At 37.8% G+C, this 18,489-nt stretch overlaps 1 protein-coding gene and 1 long non-coding RNA gene across 2 annotated transcripts in view; one reads left to right on the top strand and one right to left on the bottom strand.

The window, feature by feature from the left end:
• Positions 1 to 4,182: 4,182 nt before the first annotated feature.
• NECTIN3 (nectin cell adhesion molecule 3) overlaps positions 4,183 to 18,489 on the bottom strand; it is a 41,318-nt gene continuing 27,011 nt past the window's right edge. Inside the window, exons 6-8 of the mRNA XM_083611626.1 lie at positions 11,983 to 12,121; positions 10,147 to 10,231; positions 4,183 to 5,935 (exon numbers count right to left, since the gene is read on the bottom strand). Coding sequence (XP_083467752.1) covers positions 5,759 to 5,935; positions 10,147 to 10,231; positions 11,983 to 12,121 — 401 coding nt within the window. The 3' untranslated portion in view covers positions 4,183 to 5,758. The remainder of the gene's footprint in view (positions 5,936 to 10,146; positions 10,232 to 11,982; positions 12,122 to 18,489) is intronic.
• Positions 6,580 to 7,990, top strand: LOC310761673. The gene is made up of 2 exons (XR_014547657.1): positions 6,580 to 7,028; positions 7,098 to 7,990. It is a non-coding gene; the product is annotated as an uncharacterized lncRNA (long non-coding RNA).

Genomic DNA, 18,489 nt, shown 5'->3' on the forward strand with positions numbered 1-18,489 from the left:
ACAGCAGCACCTTCAGACAGAAATATTTATCTGCTGGGAGTCTGCATTGAGGAAAACACAACACTCCATGCTGCCTCATCTGCTGAGCTGCAGCAGATAAACAATACACTCTGATGGATAGTTCACAGCTTCAATTCAGAGTTAGCCTTGGTATATTTTTCTTAATGCTGCCAGTATAGTATTTCCTGCAAAATAAGTTCGGAATTATTCTTAACCCATTTCTCATTAATGATCTTCATAACGATTAACAAGTGATGTGGCAGGATCTTCAATAGCCCATAGAAGTTGCTACCTTCCAACCACTATAAAGCAAGTATGCTCAAGTGAAAAGGAAGCTTTCATTAACATTTTAATGGGCTACAGACAGCTCACTTTACGATGAACTTCTTTTAAAAAATAAAAGGAGTCAAGCCCTATAACTATCGGCTGATACGTATGCTGAAAGTTGCCCTTATATACATTTTAAACACACATATACTCCACTTTGCATTTCACGAGTGACATCAAGCAAATTCGTTTAGTGGGGAATTTTTATAAGGACAGAAAGCTGAAACTAGTATTGGTAACAGACTAAGATATGCTTCCACAATAAAGAGAGCATTTGGAAATATATTTTAGCATGGCCTTGATGAAGGCCTTTCTCAAGTTTTAAAATTTTGGACAAACCACTATGGTGAAAGTTAGCTATAGCTTTCCAATAGCTATCTTTAACCTAGAGCAGAATTGGTTGTAAGCATGCAATTTACAAGTTTGCTTTCAAAGTTACTGGTAGGAAAAAACAAATTACGTTGATAAATGTTTTGTAGTACCTTCAATTGCAACCAAATTCAAAGTTCAGAATCAATTATAAATTAGTAAATTCAAGAGTTGAGGTGAATGACTTTCTGCAAAAATTCCACCAATGTGTAACTTCTACTGGCTCAACGCTTCAGTGCCTCAGATTTTTAATACTCAAATACTTAACTATAAGAACTATTTCATGGAACTATGATTTTTTTTAAAAAATAATCCACAGTACATTGATTTCTTTGCCCTAAATAAGTGAACCAGATAAAACACTATATTGAAGAATGAAATGCAATTCTTATGATATATAAAAGTGATACTCCTATTGCTAGAACAATTGAAATAACAACTTATTTTTTTTAAAAAAGAGCCCTACCTTTCTATCTGAAAACAGGCCTCTGAAACCGCTGATGACAAAAGGAAAAGAACACACTATAAAGATGTTTTGATAAATTTAGAAGACAGTGGGGACAGAAAAGGATACTCTGCTTCTCTGGGCGGCTGCCAACAAAATATTAAAATATAATAGTCTGTTAAACATTAAAAGCTTCCCTAAACAGGGTTGCCTTCAAATGACTTCTAAAAGTCTGGTAGTTGTTTTTCTCTTTGACATCTGGTGGGAGGGCGTTCCACAGGGCGGATGCCACTACTGAGAAGGCCCTCTGCCTGGTTCCCTGAAACTTGGCTTCTCGCAGCCAGGGAACCGCCAGAAGGCCCTCAGCGCTGGACCTCAGTGTCCGGGCAGAACGATGGGGTGGAAATGCTCCTTCAGGTATACTGGACCAAGGCCGTTTAGGGCTTTAAAAGTTAGCACCAACACTTTGAACTGTGCTCGGAAACGTACTAGGAGCCAATGTAGGTCTTTCAAGACCAGTGTTTTATGGTTTTGGCGGCTGCTCCCAGTCACCAGTCTAGCTGCTGCATTCTGGATTAGTTGTAGTTTCCGGGTCACCTTCAAATGTAGCCCCACATAGAGCCCCATCATAAATGATGACGTCGGCACTGAAGTTCAAGCAAAAGGAAGAAAAAGATTAATGGAATTTACTACCCTGCTATGTAGCAAAAGCCAACTTGGTTAAAAGAGATCCAACAAGTTTAGGATAAGCAGAGAACAAGCAGGAGCCACTATTAATGTTGACAAATGGATAAATCCTCACATGCATTGTCTTGTTAAAGTTCAATGCCTTAAGGGGGGGAGCAATGACCACTCAGTATTGCCTGCAGCTGCTTGTATATTTCCTTTAAAAGTGTTCATAATTATTCTAGGTTATAAAATCCATTTCATCTGGATGCCTTTTAGACGGTGACTACGGCCAGCAGTTTGGCTTGCTTTTACATTAAGTACACTTTTGAAATATATGCGTCTAAAGCATCTTTGTAAAGCTAGGGAACACTCACTGGTGAGGTTTAATCACAGATATACAGACAAAAGAAAACACCCCAAAATTAAACCACAGCAGCCAGCCAAGTCTGCTAGCATTCCAGTTACCATTCAATTCTTACATGTGGCACATACAAAAGGCTATGTTGTAGTGTATTCTCACCCCCTAAATAAAAACTCTCCTGTTAAGGTTTGCTAGTCAGCTATACCTGCCTCTGGGATATGTTATGGGTTCAAACAAAACACTTGGTTCTCTCAATCTGGTTTTTCCTCCCGACAATTGGTGGCTCATGGTGACTGGAGTATGCTCAGACCTCAATGGACTTTCTTTGCCCTGGAGAAGGGAAGGACACCCTCTTTATTTTTCTATTTCTATGAGCCTCAGGATTTCCCTGGACATGTCGATACTATCCCATTTTTGTTGGCATGAGGACAATGGGGTTGTTGCTAGGGATTTCATAATCACAAGATTTATTGTACAAACTAACAACGGCTTTACTGCCTCCTGAGGGGGTGGGGGAGATGCAAAACTGCTCATCCAGGTATGTTAAGGGATTAAGGAATCTAATCCCAAGGATCATATTCCAGTGGTGTGTGGGGCCAGAGCAAAAGTGGCCAAAGCAAGGGATGGGCCAATTACCTTTGCACAATAGGCTACTTTCTAGCCACAAACAAGTCACATACCCCTGCCTGCCTTCAGTCTCCCATCTATGAAAATAAGAGGCATTATCACAATTTAAAAGTACATTCCAACTAACCACAAGCAGACCACTGATTGGTGTGGCTGGGGGATATCCCCAAGAGCCAGAAAGATAACGTTTGTTCTGTGCTTAAGGTTCTCCACCCTGCCTCATTAAGCAATTAGAAGAGTCACCAACCTTCCTAATTAATGTGAGTGCCCTACTGGCTACAGCACTTCCTAACTTAGCAAGATTAGTAGGCAGAGGCTATGATGCTTACTTCCAAACAACGGTTTGGAGTTGGGTAGGTTTAGCTTGGGGAAGAGACATGAAAGAAGGGATATGAAAGGACATAAGGATACAGCAAATTTGTTTTCGGTTGCTTGAGGGTAGAATCCAAATCCAATGGGTTCCAATTACAAGAAAAAGGAATTGGGATAAACACTACAAAGAACTTCCAAATGTTACAAGCTATCTGGCAATGGAATAGAATGCATTGGAAGGTGGTGGATTTTCCTGTTAGAGGTTTTTAAAGCAGAAGCTGGACAGCCACTTATCACCAATAAGTGGCCACTGCTTTCATAGTAAATTTTCTTCACCTGGAGATAGTTGGAGTAGATGACCTTTGGGACTCCAATTATATGATTCTGTTTCCAGGTATTTCAATACAATCCATGACTTGGACTGAGCCCAGTGAGGGCTGTCACCCTACCAGAAGTGCCCTTGCCACTGCCCTTTTGCAAACTTAGCTGGTAATGGTTGGGACAACTCACAGTATTGAATCTATTGGGCCCTAAGCAGTGCTATGAGAATGCATGTTAATGCCTATGGCAAGAACCACAGGAACTACACTTTCCATGGTTCTTGCCACAGACACTGCTGCATATTTTCAAAAAATGCCTAGTGGCAAATTCTGTAAATCCCTTTCTGTCATGCCTACGTGTTCAGTTAAATTTGAAAGAGGGGAACCAGTGAGGAGGGAGTCTTGAAATAGACCTCTCAGGTGTCAAATCACAGAGGTTTAGACCAGATCTTAATGAATCTCTATATGGGGGTGGGAACATACATAAACCAATGCCCAATCCACTCATCCTGCTTGGGTCCAATTTATTTTGCTTACTATGCAGAAATAAATGAAACAACTTCTTCTATCCACCCATGGATGTTTAGAATAGTTCAACGCAAATTTTCTACTTTCACATTTCTTCAAACTGACATTGGCGCATATATAAATATTAAAAACAATGTTTGTGTTTAAAATGCAAAACCACTTACACATTTTTAAGCAACAAAAATATGAATCTGTGATTAGTGTTTCAACACAAGACCTTAAAACAGTGTATCAAATTCATCTTTATTGAAACTTTATAGTCTGCTCTAAATTCACTAATCTCCCTATACATACCTCATCCATTTTTCTTAGCTCTGTGCTCAAAACACAAAATCATGTAGGCAAACGTGCACCTAAATCATGCTACACCTCTTTACATATAGAACTGAAATGCATTTGTTTTGTACAGGCACAATTGACTTAGCCAGGCTTTTTACATAAAAGCTACATCTTAGTACATAATTTGCATTTCAAGGTTACTTGCCATTTATTTTGCTACTTACCTTCAGCAATAAACTTGAAACTCTGTTCAAAGGCCTATTTGCATTTCTATAAACCCCATGGAACCTTTAACATTGTTCCACATAATAAGGATGAAAACCAATGAAATATAGGCTTGTAGAACTATCTACACCTCCCACTGGCCTGTTATTGGCAGCATGATAGGACCTCCCCACTTGTTTGCAGGTCTAAATAAGACACATTAGGTGAAGCCAAGCTTTTACTGCATTTGAGAACAAAGCAGCAAAGTAACTGGTCGATGCATCTTGCAATGTAAATGAAAAGATTGAACGTAGGGGCCCTTTATGACTACGGGATTACACATAATTGGGCCAAAGAAATTAGCTAAAAAATACTAAATATGGGAAATTCAGGGGAAACTGCATCCAACTGGGTTCCCTGTTAAATTGTTTTCTACACTCACGTAAATAATGGAACAAAAACAAACAGCTTATCCATTATTTTTGCTACGTTATTTTTATTTCTCTTTCTGTAGTGCATGAAGTCACTCTTTACCTTTTCAATATTCCAATTTTTACTTCTGGAATGCCTGATTAAGCGAATGACCAAAAAAATCTGATTCAGGTAAGAATCACTGGTATGAAAGTGAATCCTGAAAAGTTGTGCTCCACTGTTTTAAATGGCAAGGTAACGATTTAGACTAGCATTAACCCAGAATAGCAAAACCATCCATTTATGAAGTAGGCAACACCTTCCAGCATTTCCTAAAAGGCAACAAATCAGTAAATGAGAACTTGGTTTTTACTGTTCTACAAGCATTCATGGCTGTAGCCAAATGCAAGACCCCATGTCTTCTCTTCTCCCTTCCAGTAATATCTAAGATTACAAAACACATGACGCAATGTCATTGCAATGCAACTTTCCATACTCCAAAAAGCAGCAGCCAATGAAGCTGCCGAGTGAGGGAGATTGGACAAACTCACAGCAGTAAATATTATAGGGTTAGTTAGGTAGAAACAATTCAGAGGAATAGCTAAGAAAAATTTGTTTCAATTTCACCATTATACCCCCATCCGAGTTGAATAAAAATACATAGAAATTTCAAAATACACAGAAATCTGTGGTAGACATATTTACTGTAGTAAAGCATTAAGAAACACTGTTCTCTACAAATTTGAGTTTTACTACTATTCCCATTTCCTTTGCCTCATTTTTTCTACAATAAGAGAAGGGAAAGCATTCACTGAACCTAAATCATATAAGCTAGAAATCCATATGATATAAAACAGTTATTAGAAAAGTCATATTACTTTTGATCATCAATTTACAGGTGAGAAGTCAAACATAATGTTCCCTGGGATTGATATACACTCTTCTATTGTCTGGCTCAGGATGCTTCTTGCTGCTCCAGTCTTTGCAATTTGTTTGCTTGAAAGCTGGGCACATTTGCTGATGGCTATCATGAGCCAAGGAATTTTCTTCTTCATAGCTCAGTTGCCTGCAGTTTACCATCTTCTAAAAAAACAAAATAGATGATTAAAGTATGATACAAAAATCTATCTGGCTTCTTCATCATATTGCTTTCTTCTTAAAAGGTATGTCCTTGAATGACAATACTCAAACTAGACGTACTAATTGCTGTGGAATCCTAAATAATAAATAAATACAATTACTTAATTTATAGTATAATGATATGGACTTTCTGTAACATACTTTCTTCAATATAATGCACATTCAGTACCATTAATATTTGTCAACTTGCAATTTAAAACAGTATTAAGGCAGCTCAGTAAAAGAAAAACAAATATTGAATGAAGGCCTATTCTCCCTTTGAAGTATTCTTCAAAACTTAGTATTATTTAATAGTTGAAAAGCTTCATTTAAGGCCCACATTTATTCTGCATATGGACATAATCTTCCATACTAAGTGATATAGTAAAGGTAAAGAAAGGGACTGACCAAAGGTAAAGAAAGGGACTGGCTCTGGGGTTGCAGCGCTCATCTCGCTTTATTGGCCAAGGGTGCTGATGTACAGCTTCCGGGTCATGTGGCCAGCATGACTAAGCCGCTTCTGGTGAACCAGAGCAGCACATTTACCTTCCTGCTGGAGCGGTACCTATTTATCTACTTGCACTTTGACGTGCTTTTGAACTGCTAGGTTGGCAGGAGCAGGGACCGAGCAACAGGAGCTCACCCCGTAGCAGGGATTCGAACCGCCGACCTTCTGATCGGCAAGTCCTAGGCTCAGTGGTTTAACCCACAGCGCCACCCGCGTCCCAAGTGATATAGTAGTGACAATTTTTTATCAAGGGGTCATCTGAAGCAAAAACCCAACAGTAAAGAATGTGTGACACCTGCTCCCTCTGCTTGATTCAGCAGTCCATGTGACCTCTTCCTTGAGTGTTTTTCAGGGGAAAGGCTGAGTTGCACAAGGTTGAGTTTATGCATACTATCTTGTTTCCCCTTGGTTAGAGGTGAGGAATCCAGCATTCTGGGAACCATTCCTAACGACCAGGCTGTTCAGCACAGGAGAGGTTGTGATATTGTGCAAAGTGTGGAGAGGACATTACATAACTAGGGCGCCACTACTGAAAAGGCACTTCCACTGGTAAATATTTGGCACGTTTCACCTGATTTGGGCACCTGGAGAAGAGCTTCTGAAGATGCTGATGCTAAGGCAGGTACATGTTGGGAGTGGCTATCCTCCAAGTACCCTGAATCCAAGCTAGGGCCCTAAAGGTCAAAAACAACACTTTGCATTGGAGGCAGAAATATGAAACTGTTATTCAGAAACAGGGTATTTTATTTTCTTCTGGCTCCATGTCCTCCTTCTCATTCAAAACTCAGGTTTATAAAAACTTACAGCACCTTGCATTTCACCCAGTTTTGGACACCAGGCAACTGTTTGCTGCCTAGATGGGAGAAAGGCAAGTAGCAGATTCTAAGCCACTGCCAACATCTGGATCCTAAGACTCAAAGAAGACTGATCAATGTGGAAAAGTGGGGAAGGTCTGAGAGTAGGCATTGTGGTTTCTCTCTCAGCAGTGCTTCGAGCAGAAGGATTTATCAGTAGACGATCTGTGGCATAATCTTTTGCTGCTGAAATGTTTGCACCAGCTGTGGCCAGTGAAGAAGTAGCAGGCACGACAGTGGCAGTACTCCAGTCCACTTGCACATCGGGACTTTTGCTGGGTGACAAACTTACTGAGATTGCTGTGATGACCAGTGTTGGGGCAGTCACTACATGCTTCAAGAAACAAGATCTACCTAACACTTAAGAGCTAATGCTGAGGACCTGCCACAGATTCATCCATGTTGTAGGGAAGGTCTAGCCTCCCCACAATGCAGGGCCATTTCTGTAGGCAGCCCAGTATTAAGAGAACTTCTGCCCCAAGTGAAGAGTATCATCCTTGCTGGCTGTCCAGAAAGTCAAGTTTTTGTTTTGTATCAGTTGAAGTTTGAAATTAACAATCACTCTGCTGTGCTTTTAGTTACTGCTGAATTGTTTTCTGTTTGCATAGTATTATTTTGTTGTTTCTATGGAAGTTTGATGAAAGGCACTAAATATTTTTTTAAAAAAAATTAAGGAAAACATCTTGCCTTAAGATAGGTATGAATGTGCCTTATACCACAATCACATGCAGCTACAGCAATGTACACAGTAAGAATGCATTTATGCCTTCTTATCACCTGGTATCATTCCACAAAATAATATAAAAAACAAAGAGAATTTCATAAGCACTTTGATTTTAGAAGAATTGAGAAGGAGCTTTTTTTTAAAAAAAAAAAAGTTCTATGGTACTTGCACACAAGAATCTCCAAACCTCAGAAATGAATACCAACCCCCTACCTCAACCCCAACCCAACATTGGCTTAATCTTTAACCCATAAAGCAAACACAAGTATCTTGCTTGCAGCTCATCCTTACATAATTTTGAGCAACTATAGTGAAGCAGCTTTGTATTCTGTAAAGATTCCAATATGCAAAACTATTTTAACTGTCGTTTTGGATGCAATGAATTTGCAATAGTTAATGCAAAGCCAATTAGCTTTCATTACAAGTGGATGCCAAAACTGAACCATGCCAGTCTCTTCTGAGATTTGTTAGCCAAACATTAGAAAATCACTTGACTCTGGTGGAGTCATACTGCTTTCTGGATTGGTAGTCATATTTTGTCTGGGTTTAGTCTACTTCCTTTGATATTTTATAATATAAGCCAAACATTTTTTGCTTCATAGTGTACTAAACAAACAACTATTCAGTTGTATAATACTGCACGATTACTTCTGAATGGTGTGTGCAGGGGGCCTGGCTAGACCATATTTTGTCACTATTAGATGATGTCTAGAACTTTTAACCAGGCAGCTTAACCCCGAACCTCGTTTTGCTCACAATATTCTTTTACATCAGTATTTCAGGGGCTTCAACTGCTAGTTGGGGAACACAAGGATTTACACAATCTTATACTGGAAGCTTCAGTGACCAGAAACTTGCATGCCTTTGAAAGATTTTCTTATTCAGAATGCAATGGTGACCATGTTGTTGACTGTGCAGGCTAGCAAGATTACTGCCTCATATTGTTAGGGCTAACTCTAGCTTTTTTTGGAGTGGCTGCATTCCTCCGATCCTGTTGGTTTCTATAGCCATAGAGGAACCTAACAGTAGATTTGGGCTAAGTAACAATACAGAATGTGGGCTCCTGAAAAGCAAATTTATGTGGTACAGAAATCCATTATGAGTTACGCTGAATCAAAGTATGTGGCCCAGACTTTTTCATTACTTTCAGTGGGTAGTGGGTGAGCATTCCTTTGAATGGGGGTGGGGGTGAAATTAAAAGAACTTTGTGTAGGCTTATAATAAAGTTGAGGGACATGGGTGGCGCTGTGGTCTAAACCACTGAGCCTAGGGCTTGCCGATCGGAATGTCAGCAGTTCGAATCCCCACAACGGGGTGAATTCCTGTTGCTCGGTCCCTGCTCCTGCCAACCTAGTAGTTCAAAAGCACATCAGAGTGCAAGTAGATAAATAGGTACTGCTCTGGCGGGAAGGTAAAAGGCGTTTCCGTGCGCTGCTCTGGTTCACCAGAAGCGGCTTAGTCATGCTGGCCACATGACCCGGAAGCTATACCCAGCTTCCTCGGCCAGTAAAGCAAGATGAGCGCTGCAACTCCAGAGTCATCCGTGACTGGACCTAACGATCAGGGGTCCCTTTACCTTTTATAATAAAGTTGCCTGAACAAGTATTTCTCCCACCTTCCCCTGCCCACCCCTAAAGATTTGCTGCCACTCTGCCATGAGTCTTAGTAGAACTCTTTTGGGGATGGAGTTGCAGAAGATTTACTACCTGCAATTCCTTCAACACTCACTTCCAAGTATTTTAAAAGGGACATGTAATGAAGTTCATGAGCATGCACCCTTCAGACTTGAAAAGACACACATACATTTACTCAGATATATAATGCAATCTGAGGTTCGTTCTCAAAGAGGACTCCAGCTTGGGATAAACCCATAACAGTCTTTTGAGGTTCAAGAACCTGATTAAACCCTCATATGGGAATTAAATAGATTAGTGTAATTACTTAGAAGTCTGGCTGGCAGAAATATACTATATCAATTGAGTAACAAAATAATGTCTTATGTCAACTGAATATCTTCTATAGATCAATTTGTATTAAGCAACATTAAAAGATCCTTTTACTTTGGAAGTATGCTTCATCAATAACTTACTGGAAGAATTATTTCTTTCTGAGACAAGGAAAAAGCTCTTTCTTCATATGAAGACGGAGGCTTGTGTGTTGGTGGAAGATCAATCCTGCATTGGAAAACTTGGAGTTTAGTCACCACTATTGGAGAAATAATTGAATCAAGTGTAGATTACAGCTGTAAACAAGTAAAATGGAAACTTCCTTGGTCATATAATAGGAAATGCCATTAATATAAAATTGCAAGTATCCCACTTGCGAAAAATTCTTAAATGGCATTGGTTTGAATAACTCAACAGATTTGTCAGGCAATACCTGTATAAAGAGAAACAGAGCACATCGTATAAGAACAGCCCTGCTGGATCAGTCCAGTGGCCCATCTAGCCCAGTGACCAAACAGATGCACCTGGGAAGACTGCAAGCAGGACCATAAGCACAAGAGCACTCTCCCCTCCTGCAATTTCCTGCAACTGGTTTCCAGAAGCATTGCTGCCTCCAACCCTGGAGTATAGCCATCTTGGCTAGTAGTCATTGGCAGCCTTATTCTCCCTGAATTTGTATAATTCTCTTGAAAAGCTATCCAGGTTGGTGGCGATCACTACTACTTGGGGGAGAAAATTCCACAGTTTAACTATGGAAAAAGTACTTTATTTTACCTGTCCTGAATCTTCCAACATTCAGCTACATTGAATGTTGAGGAGTTCTAGTCTTATGTTTGGGGGCTGGGGGAGCTTTTAGCTTGCAACTTTCTCCATGCCATGTCTGATTTTACAACCTTCTATCATGTCACCTCTTATTCGCCTTTTCTCTTAACCAAGGAGTCCCAAAGGCTGCAATCTTTCCTCATAAGGTTATCATTCCATCCCCTTGATATTTGGTTGCCCTTTTTCTGAACCTTTTCCAACTGTTCAATATCCATTTTGAGGTGAGGTGACCCAAACTGTAAACAGTATTCCAGATGTAGCTGCACCAGAGATTTCTATAATGGCATTAGGATACTGGTAGTTTTATTCCTTTCCTAATGATCGCTAGCACACTCACTCAATTTCTTCAATGAGCTATCTACTATGACCCTCAGGTCAGCTGAATGAAGTTCACAGAACTAGTTTACAAAATCTCTGAAAGTAGTGCTTAACATTGCTGGATGCACTGAAGGTGAATTAAGGGGTAGAACTATGCATGATTTCTAGATCATCTTCATGTTTATCTCTCCCACACCCACACCTACCCAGCAGGAAACAGAGACTCATTCTTTTTTTCTTTTTTAATTAAAGCTAAAAGCCAACAGAATATCTATAAAGAAAGTCAGAAAGATGCTAGATTTTGAATAGCCAGTAAGAGACTATTGAGAAATTAAAAGGGAAGCACTATGATTTCTTAAACCTAACAACACCTTTATTGTACGTCTAGGTGTACAACGTATAGAGGCAGGTATACAATATTATTTTAGGGGTTCCACCCACCCACCAACATATTCAACAGAAACATAAAAGCCAAACTTTACAAATAACAGACAATTAGCCTTTGCTGATATCGCTGCAGATGGCATCATTTTAGCTGTGCTTTTTCAGTAAGTATATAATGTATACTGGTTACAGAGTTTTGTGATTAAGCAGTCTACTGATCTTTCTAAATAAAAATAAAATAAAATAAGCACAAATAATTTTTAATTTGTGCTAGTGTAAAGTTCTTGGACTAGGTATATATTTTTTGAGTAGTGTATGCTGACATTTTGTATTAGCACTACAGGGACTGTACCTTAAAGCAGAATAGAATGGTATAGCATGAGAAAAGGGAGAGGAAACACTTCAAGCTTTTTAGAAAGCAATGATATCAGCTCAGAAACAAACAAAAAACTTACATTTTGTCCATGTAAGAGGGCCTTTTCTTTCTGGGAGTCAGTAGTACTGTCACAAAGATGGTAATGATAAAGAGAGCAAGTACTGCTCCTATTACAGCCCCAGCTACAGCTACTGATGACGACTGCTTAAATGGAACATCTGAAATGCAATTCAGCATGCATTATGATTTTCAAGCAATGAGTCATGTTATCAAAACTCCTCAAATTCAGGAAAAAGAAATAAAGTTAGCTGCCTCTGAGTTAAACATGTTGTGGAATCTACAATTTATCATTTCCACTGCATGCGGGTCATAAACAGCTATGCAATATTAAAAAAGGATTGCTGAAGGCAGAATTTGAACATACAGTCTTAAACTTTTAAAGATGAAAAAAGAGGAATAAAAATATGTTGACATGAAAATGATTTTCAATTCTTAACTCACAAGGCGTTAAGTATTTGAGACAGATGCCTTTAACAATGTCTGGAAAAGTAATTTTTAGCATAGCAAACTTTTGTATTTCAATCTACAAAGAGAACCATTTGTTTTTAGACTGTGCATAGGAACAACATACAAAAATAAATGGCAGTTATACTGAAAGTTCCGTCTGGTTTAGAAATAGTTATCTAATACTTTAAGAATGCAAAAGCGTAAGCTACTGAAGTTATACTTACCAAAGCAACTTTGCTTATTCTATATCCCTGAGATAGGACAAAACAACGATATCTGAAGTTATCTAATTTTACTATCAAATGTGCTAGCTGTATCTTTTTTTGTAGAAATCAGTAGACATTGTTTTATTTTACTTAAAACACAAACAAAATCTCTGTAAAAATCTGAAGGCCTGTAACTTTTTTCAATGACATGTTGAAAATCAGGAACTGTACCAGGTACATTAGAAATGTTCACAATTGACTCATCATAGCAGAAGTGGACCACAGTGGCAGGTCAGTAAGAGTGTTACCCTTTAGTGGCAAGTTAATTAGTTGCTCAGTTACTCTGTTAAATTAAATGTGTTACCTGTACTGTATGTGCAAATCATTGCTTAAATATTTCAGAAGTATTTGAAAATATCTTTAGCATTCTTTTTATCTCCACCATATCTCAGAATATATGAATGCATGCACTGCTTTTTGCTTCACCAACATGCAACACTGCCATGAAAAGCTTTAGACAGCTGCAAGAATGGCGAAAAAAACGTTCATATAACAGCCTACTTTGAATTTTGACATCATTTCCAAGGGGGAAAGGTCTAGACTTCAGAGGTCTATATACCAATGGCCCAAATCCACCTAAAATATTACTTATACATGTCTCAACTACACACGGTGTATAGTTTGTCCATATGTTTTTCCTTTTGCAAAATGTGGCTGTGGAGGATGAAATCCAAAGCAGAAGGTACAGGTGGGGTACTTCTTAATTCATTCCCATATAAGAATTTTCACACTATCACCCCCAAACTGCTTTTTTTTTTTTCATCTTGGAGGAAAGATCCGCACCTGCATCAACAAATGTATACAGCGACAAGCTATATAAGACAATGTTTTATTGAAACCAAGGCTAACCAAAGCAAAAACTAAGTAAGAAAAAGGCCACTGCTTTCAGGGGATCTAACTTAAGCTCACTTGGGCCACACTACTGCATTTCCCCTACCCAAGAAAGCCTGTTCATTCATGGCAAATATGAATATTAAGTATGATCTGCCCTTATCTGGTACACACCTTCTCTTTCTAATCTATTTCCCAACTGAACTATCAGTACTTCTCACACTCAACATCGATATTCACGAGGACTTGTGATTTATTACACACTGAATGTAATTTGCAAACTGCAGAATACTATCAACTGAGTTCTTTGACTTAGCAGCCCAAAGAATGGTCTGAAGGCACACAATGCAATTCTACTGATGCTACATAGAATTGACTCTGAAAACTGCGTGAATGGGAAACTGCCTGGGAATCATTAGCAAGCTGCAAAATCAGCTCTTCTCAGGAAGAATGGAATGCGCAACAACCAACTGGCAAAGAATGAGTGTCTGGAAGTTTGCTACTGCATAATGACTCCCAAGCTATTAATCCAACGAACATGATTACACCAAAGTATACATATATTTAGCAGCATTGACAAAATAGGCACATATGCTTTCATCACACAAGCATACAATCTTCATCACAAAGCATACATACATAGCTATGTATTAGGTTGTCTCCCAGCTGATACAACTCACAAAACTCAAACTGTTTATGCTATGCTGCAATCGTTTATCATTCATTCTGGAAATCAACTTGTGCTGGCTCATCTGATTTTAAACAAGGATCATCTCAATGATAGCTACTTTGTATATAAACACTAAAGGCATGTTGGTGGCTACAGCAGCAAATGTTTTCTGGACATGCTGAGTAATAGAACTACAAAATACGCTGGGCACAATCCATATTTGTCCTGTGTATGGATTCTATTTGTTTGGGGATTCTTATATGTGTAGAGTCATCTGAAGGCAAGACCAACTCAAGTCTTGTGTTTATCGTTATCAACTTTTCTCCATAGTTGACAGAGTAAAATAATTTGGCAACTTCAAGCAAAACAGCAGACCAAACTTTCTGCATCTAAAAATTAAGTGTAACCTTACAGCTTTTTCTGCAATTTACCTAGACTATGGAGTACAAAAAAATATACAATCTGTCATCAAGGACAGCTATGTTGACTAGTAAGTAATCTATGAACACTTTTACCAATATAGTTAAGTATTTCAGATGCTATATAGAAGTACTAATTCAACAGTTTTTTCTGTATTCAGCTCTCATTTTCTAGTCTACCTGTTCCCTCACCACAAATCTAACCTCTATTACATTTTATATGCCTTTCCATCATTTGTGCATATGACCTGCATTCAAGAAATTAATTTAACAAAAGATTTATTTCACACAACTATTCATACTTACAATCAATTCTGTATTTACACCAAACATACATTAGGTAAAAACACTGCAACACTGAACATCTTAAACCTAGTATGAACCTCTTCATCTTAAACTGTAAAGCTCTTGATCAAATTTTAACAAATTTATATTGAAAACACAGAATATTAGGTACTTGCTTCTAAATTTGAGTGTTACAAGAAAGCTTTCTAGAGGGCTTACAGAAAAGTATGGCATTACAATGGAGATGTTCCTAAGACCATGAGCTAGCTTTAAAAAAAAAAAAAAAAACACGCACAAATTAGGACCTGCTACCTTGTGGCCTGATCAAAAGCTAACTGAAGTAAGAACTTCAGCCATTGATGGATCAGATCCATGAAGCAATTATTGAAACTCACTTGAGTTCACAGGCAAGCATGGTTTAATAATTTTACTTCCAAATGTACTGAAGACATACTTTGGTGAAGTAAAATAGTGTTACCACTTAAATTATCAATGTGATAGAGACGCATAGAAAACCTGTTTCATGTATTTATACTCAACTGCAGTCACATTTCTGAAGACATAGCAACCAAGTCACAGTGTGCTGTCAAAACTGCACCTTAATACAGATACTGTACTGACTGAAAAGCTCTAAAATACTGCAAGTCATTATGTAATGTGCTCATATTACTTCCAAGGTTTTTACTGGGAAGCTAAAAAGCATTAATATTGTCTGTACACATGCTACCAAATTCATCTAATTCTTCATATGCAAATGTTTTAAGTTTCTATTGAAGCAAACACTCATCTACCTTTTCAGTTTTGAGCATGTTTGAACATAAGATTTTCAATGGCATTTGCTTCTAAGCAAGTATGATGGGCTCCTATTGGTTGTGCTATATTTCTCTACACAACCAACTAGGTATTCTAAAGCCTATATGTGAGATGTATTTTTAAACAACACAGTTGCCTCTATTTCCTATGTCCTTCAGAGAAAATCCCTCCTTACATATTTTTGTTTCTCCCATCTATTAAGTAATAATTTACTTTAATAGTAATTTTACTGCACTACTCCAATTCTTTTCAAGCAGCATAAATGTCTCAAAATGCCTCATATGAAATATACCATGCTAGTATATTTTCTGTTTAAGCCAAAGTGTTTCATCCTTCTCTTTCAAAATATGCCATGCTTTTCATAGTGACAAATGCTTACAAAGTCTAAATTTGCTCCTGCATTTAATGCTTCCCTGCTTTTTAGCCAACATTTCTTTAGACAGTCCAAATACTTCTTGTACCATCAAATTCTGTGAAAAGCCAAAAGTTTATTTCTTAAAATGCATCTTCATTCAAATACAGAAGTTGCATCTGGGTTTCAACTTAATGCATTTGTAGCTCTGTGCTTAATTAATGTTATGGAAACCTAATATTTCCTGAACATTACTTTTTTCCATTTAGGTAGGGTAAACTGTTTGTATTGTATCAAAATAACATTTAATAGATGTTCTGGAAAGGATGAGTCTGGAAACACAACTGAAGTCATTGGAATCTTACATCCCAGTGCTTGGAAATAAAATGCAGTGTAAAAATATAGAGTTCCTGTTATGCTGCAAGACTTTATTCATTGAAAAGTCTATTGCAGCAGGTTCAGTGCAACAAGTCATCTGTAAAAGGTACCACCTACTACAGTATCTAAATGGCAAGGCTCAAAAATGTAGAGGTATTAAATTCTGTGCAGAAAACCTAAAAATAAAGCTTTGAAAAAACTGTGCCATCAGAATATTTCATGTCATAAATTTTTTTGTAAACAAAGTGTACCTTAGATCAGCTCTGTACTTGAATCAGTTTCATGTTACTGTTTACTAGAATTATGGATCAAAAAGTACTATCAAGGTAAGTCTTGATCATAAATTTGTAGTCACAAGCAAAGACAGTTGCTTCATTTCAAACTTTTTATAACAATTTCTTTTTCCACTTAGCACTTGTTTATCTTGTGCTATAGGCCAAATAAAGCACTATATTAAAATTCATATCTTGTGAAAGACAGTAGTACAGCATTGAAAAAAATAATAAAGCAGCTTCAATACATTTAAATGAGGTTTTTACATTTCAATTGTCAAGTTAGAATATAAAAAGCTTGAAAATCAACTTCAAAAACCTATTCCTCAAGAAAAAGTATAAACAATCTGAAAGTGATCAGCTAATGAAGGAGCTTTATGTATAGTCAAGACTTGAAGGTGGTCTTTAGACATACCACTCCTTTCGAGATATTACAGAGCCATCTACATGTGAAACTAAGTCATCTTCATTTTCTTCATAACATTCTTCACCTAAGTATTTCATTCCCAGTGTTCCACCTTCATAGTAATCCATTGGTCTTTCATACCTGTCCTGGTACCTGTTAATAGTGTCTACTTTGTTCCAGTCTGTTTTTTCAGATTCTCCCAAGTAGTCTTTAGTTATGTGACTGTTCACAGGATGTTTTATTTCCTTTTTCACACTGTCAGGGTAAGAATCCACATCCTCTACCTGGAGGGTATCTATTTGGGACTCCTTTTGCATATCTGATGGTGGAATGTAGTTCTTAGCGAAGTAGTCACCACGGAACGTCCTCCTTCTCCTATACAAGATAACTCCAGCCAAGACACATACAAATATCAGGAAAAGAGCCCCGCCCACTGCACTACCGATGATAGTGCCCCAATTGTCTTCCTGCATTGCTGGCCATGGTGATGTTGGGAAAAGCTTTAGTTTTGGCTGAGTTGCTAAACCTGTGATGCCATCAGTTGAAGGAAGCCATGGAATCGTGGGTGGTGAAGTGGTAGTAGTAGGAGGATCTAATGAAAGAGCAGAGATACACAAGACACAGAAAAGGCAGAAAATGTCAATGCAAACTACATTAAGTTAAGAGCTGATAAGAAAGCACAGTTGATGAGTAAGTTAAGTGTACTTCAACATAGTTTTTCATTCTTCATTTAATTTCATTACTCTGGGTAGAGGAAGCAGACTTAACTTCTGGACCAGCTTACTGAAGTATGAAAAAATAGTTTAACAATATCATCAACAATTTTTTTCCATGCTGTTTTAGAGCAAACATGGATCAATGCCATCAGCTGAAAAGTCAACCTTTTCTTATATTCCAAGGCAGAGTTAAGAATGAAAGAAATAATGTATTATATAGTTTGGTTAGAGAATGAAAAACTATAAGCTGCATGCTGAAGTTAGTTCTTCATTATTTTCATTTCCCCTGACCATGTATGTAGTGGCAGGATTCAATTTGATAGTTACAAGATTTTAAAAGATAGCAGCATTAAAAAGTTTGTAGTGCACTTCAATGCTTCCAAAATTCTCACTAGTACTAAAGAAACATTTTAATCAAAATAGGAACCTTCTAAAAAAACAAAGGACTTGTGGAACAAATCAAAGCATAAGAAATTTGTTTCTTATTTCAATATTGACCCTCAAGGTTCCTTTCCAACTCTACAATTCTATGATTCATTCAATTTCTATGAAAAGCACCTAATGAACCTTCTAATATTTGACACCTGAAGTTGCAGGTTTATTCTGTTGTGTTATGGGTACTTAAAAGCTCAAATAACACATACAATCTTTACTTGGCATCAGTATTGCTC

The sequence above is a fragment of the Podarcis filfolensis genome (assembly GCF_964270895.1).
Source record: "Podarcis filfolensis genome assembly, chromosome: 4".
Lineage (NCBI taxonomy): Eukaryota > Metazoa > Chordata > Lepidosauria > Squamata > Lacertidae > Podarcis > Podarcis filfolensis.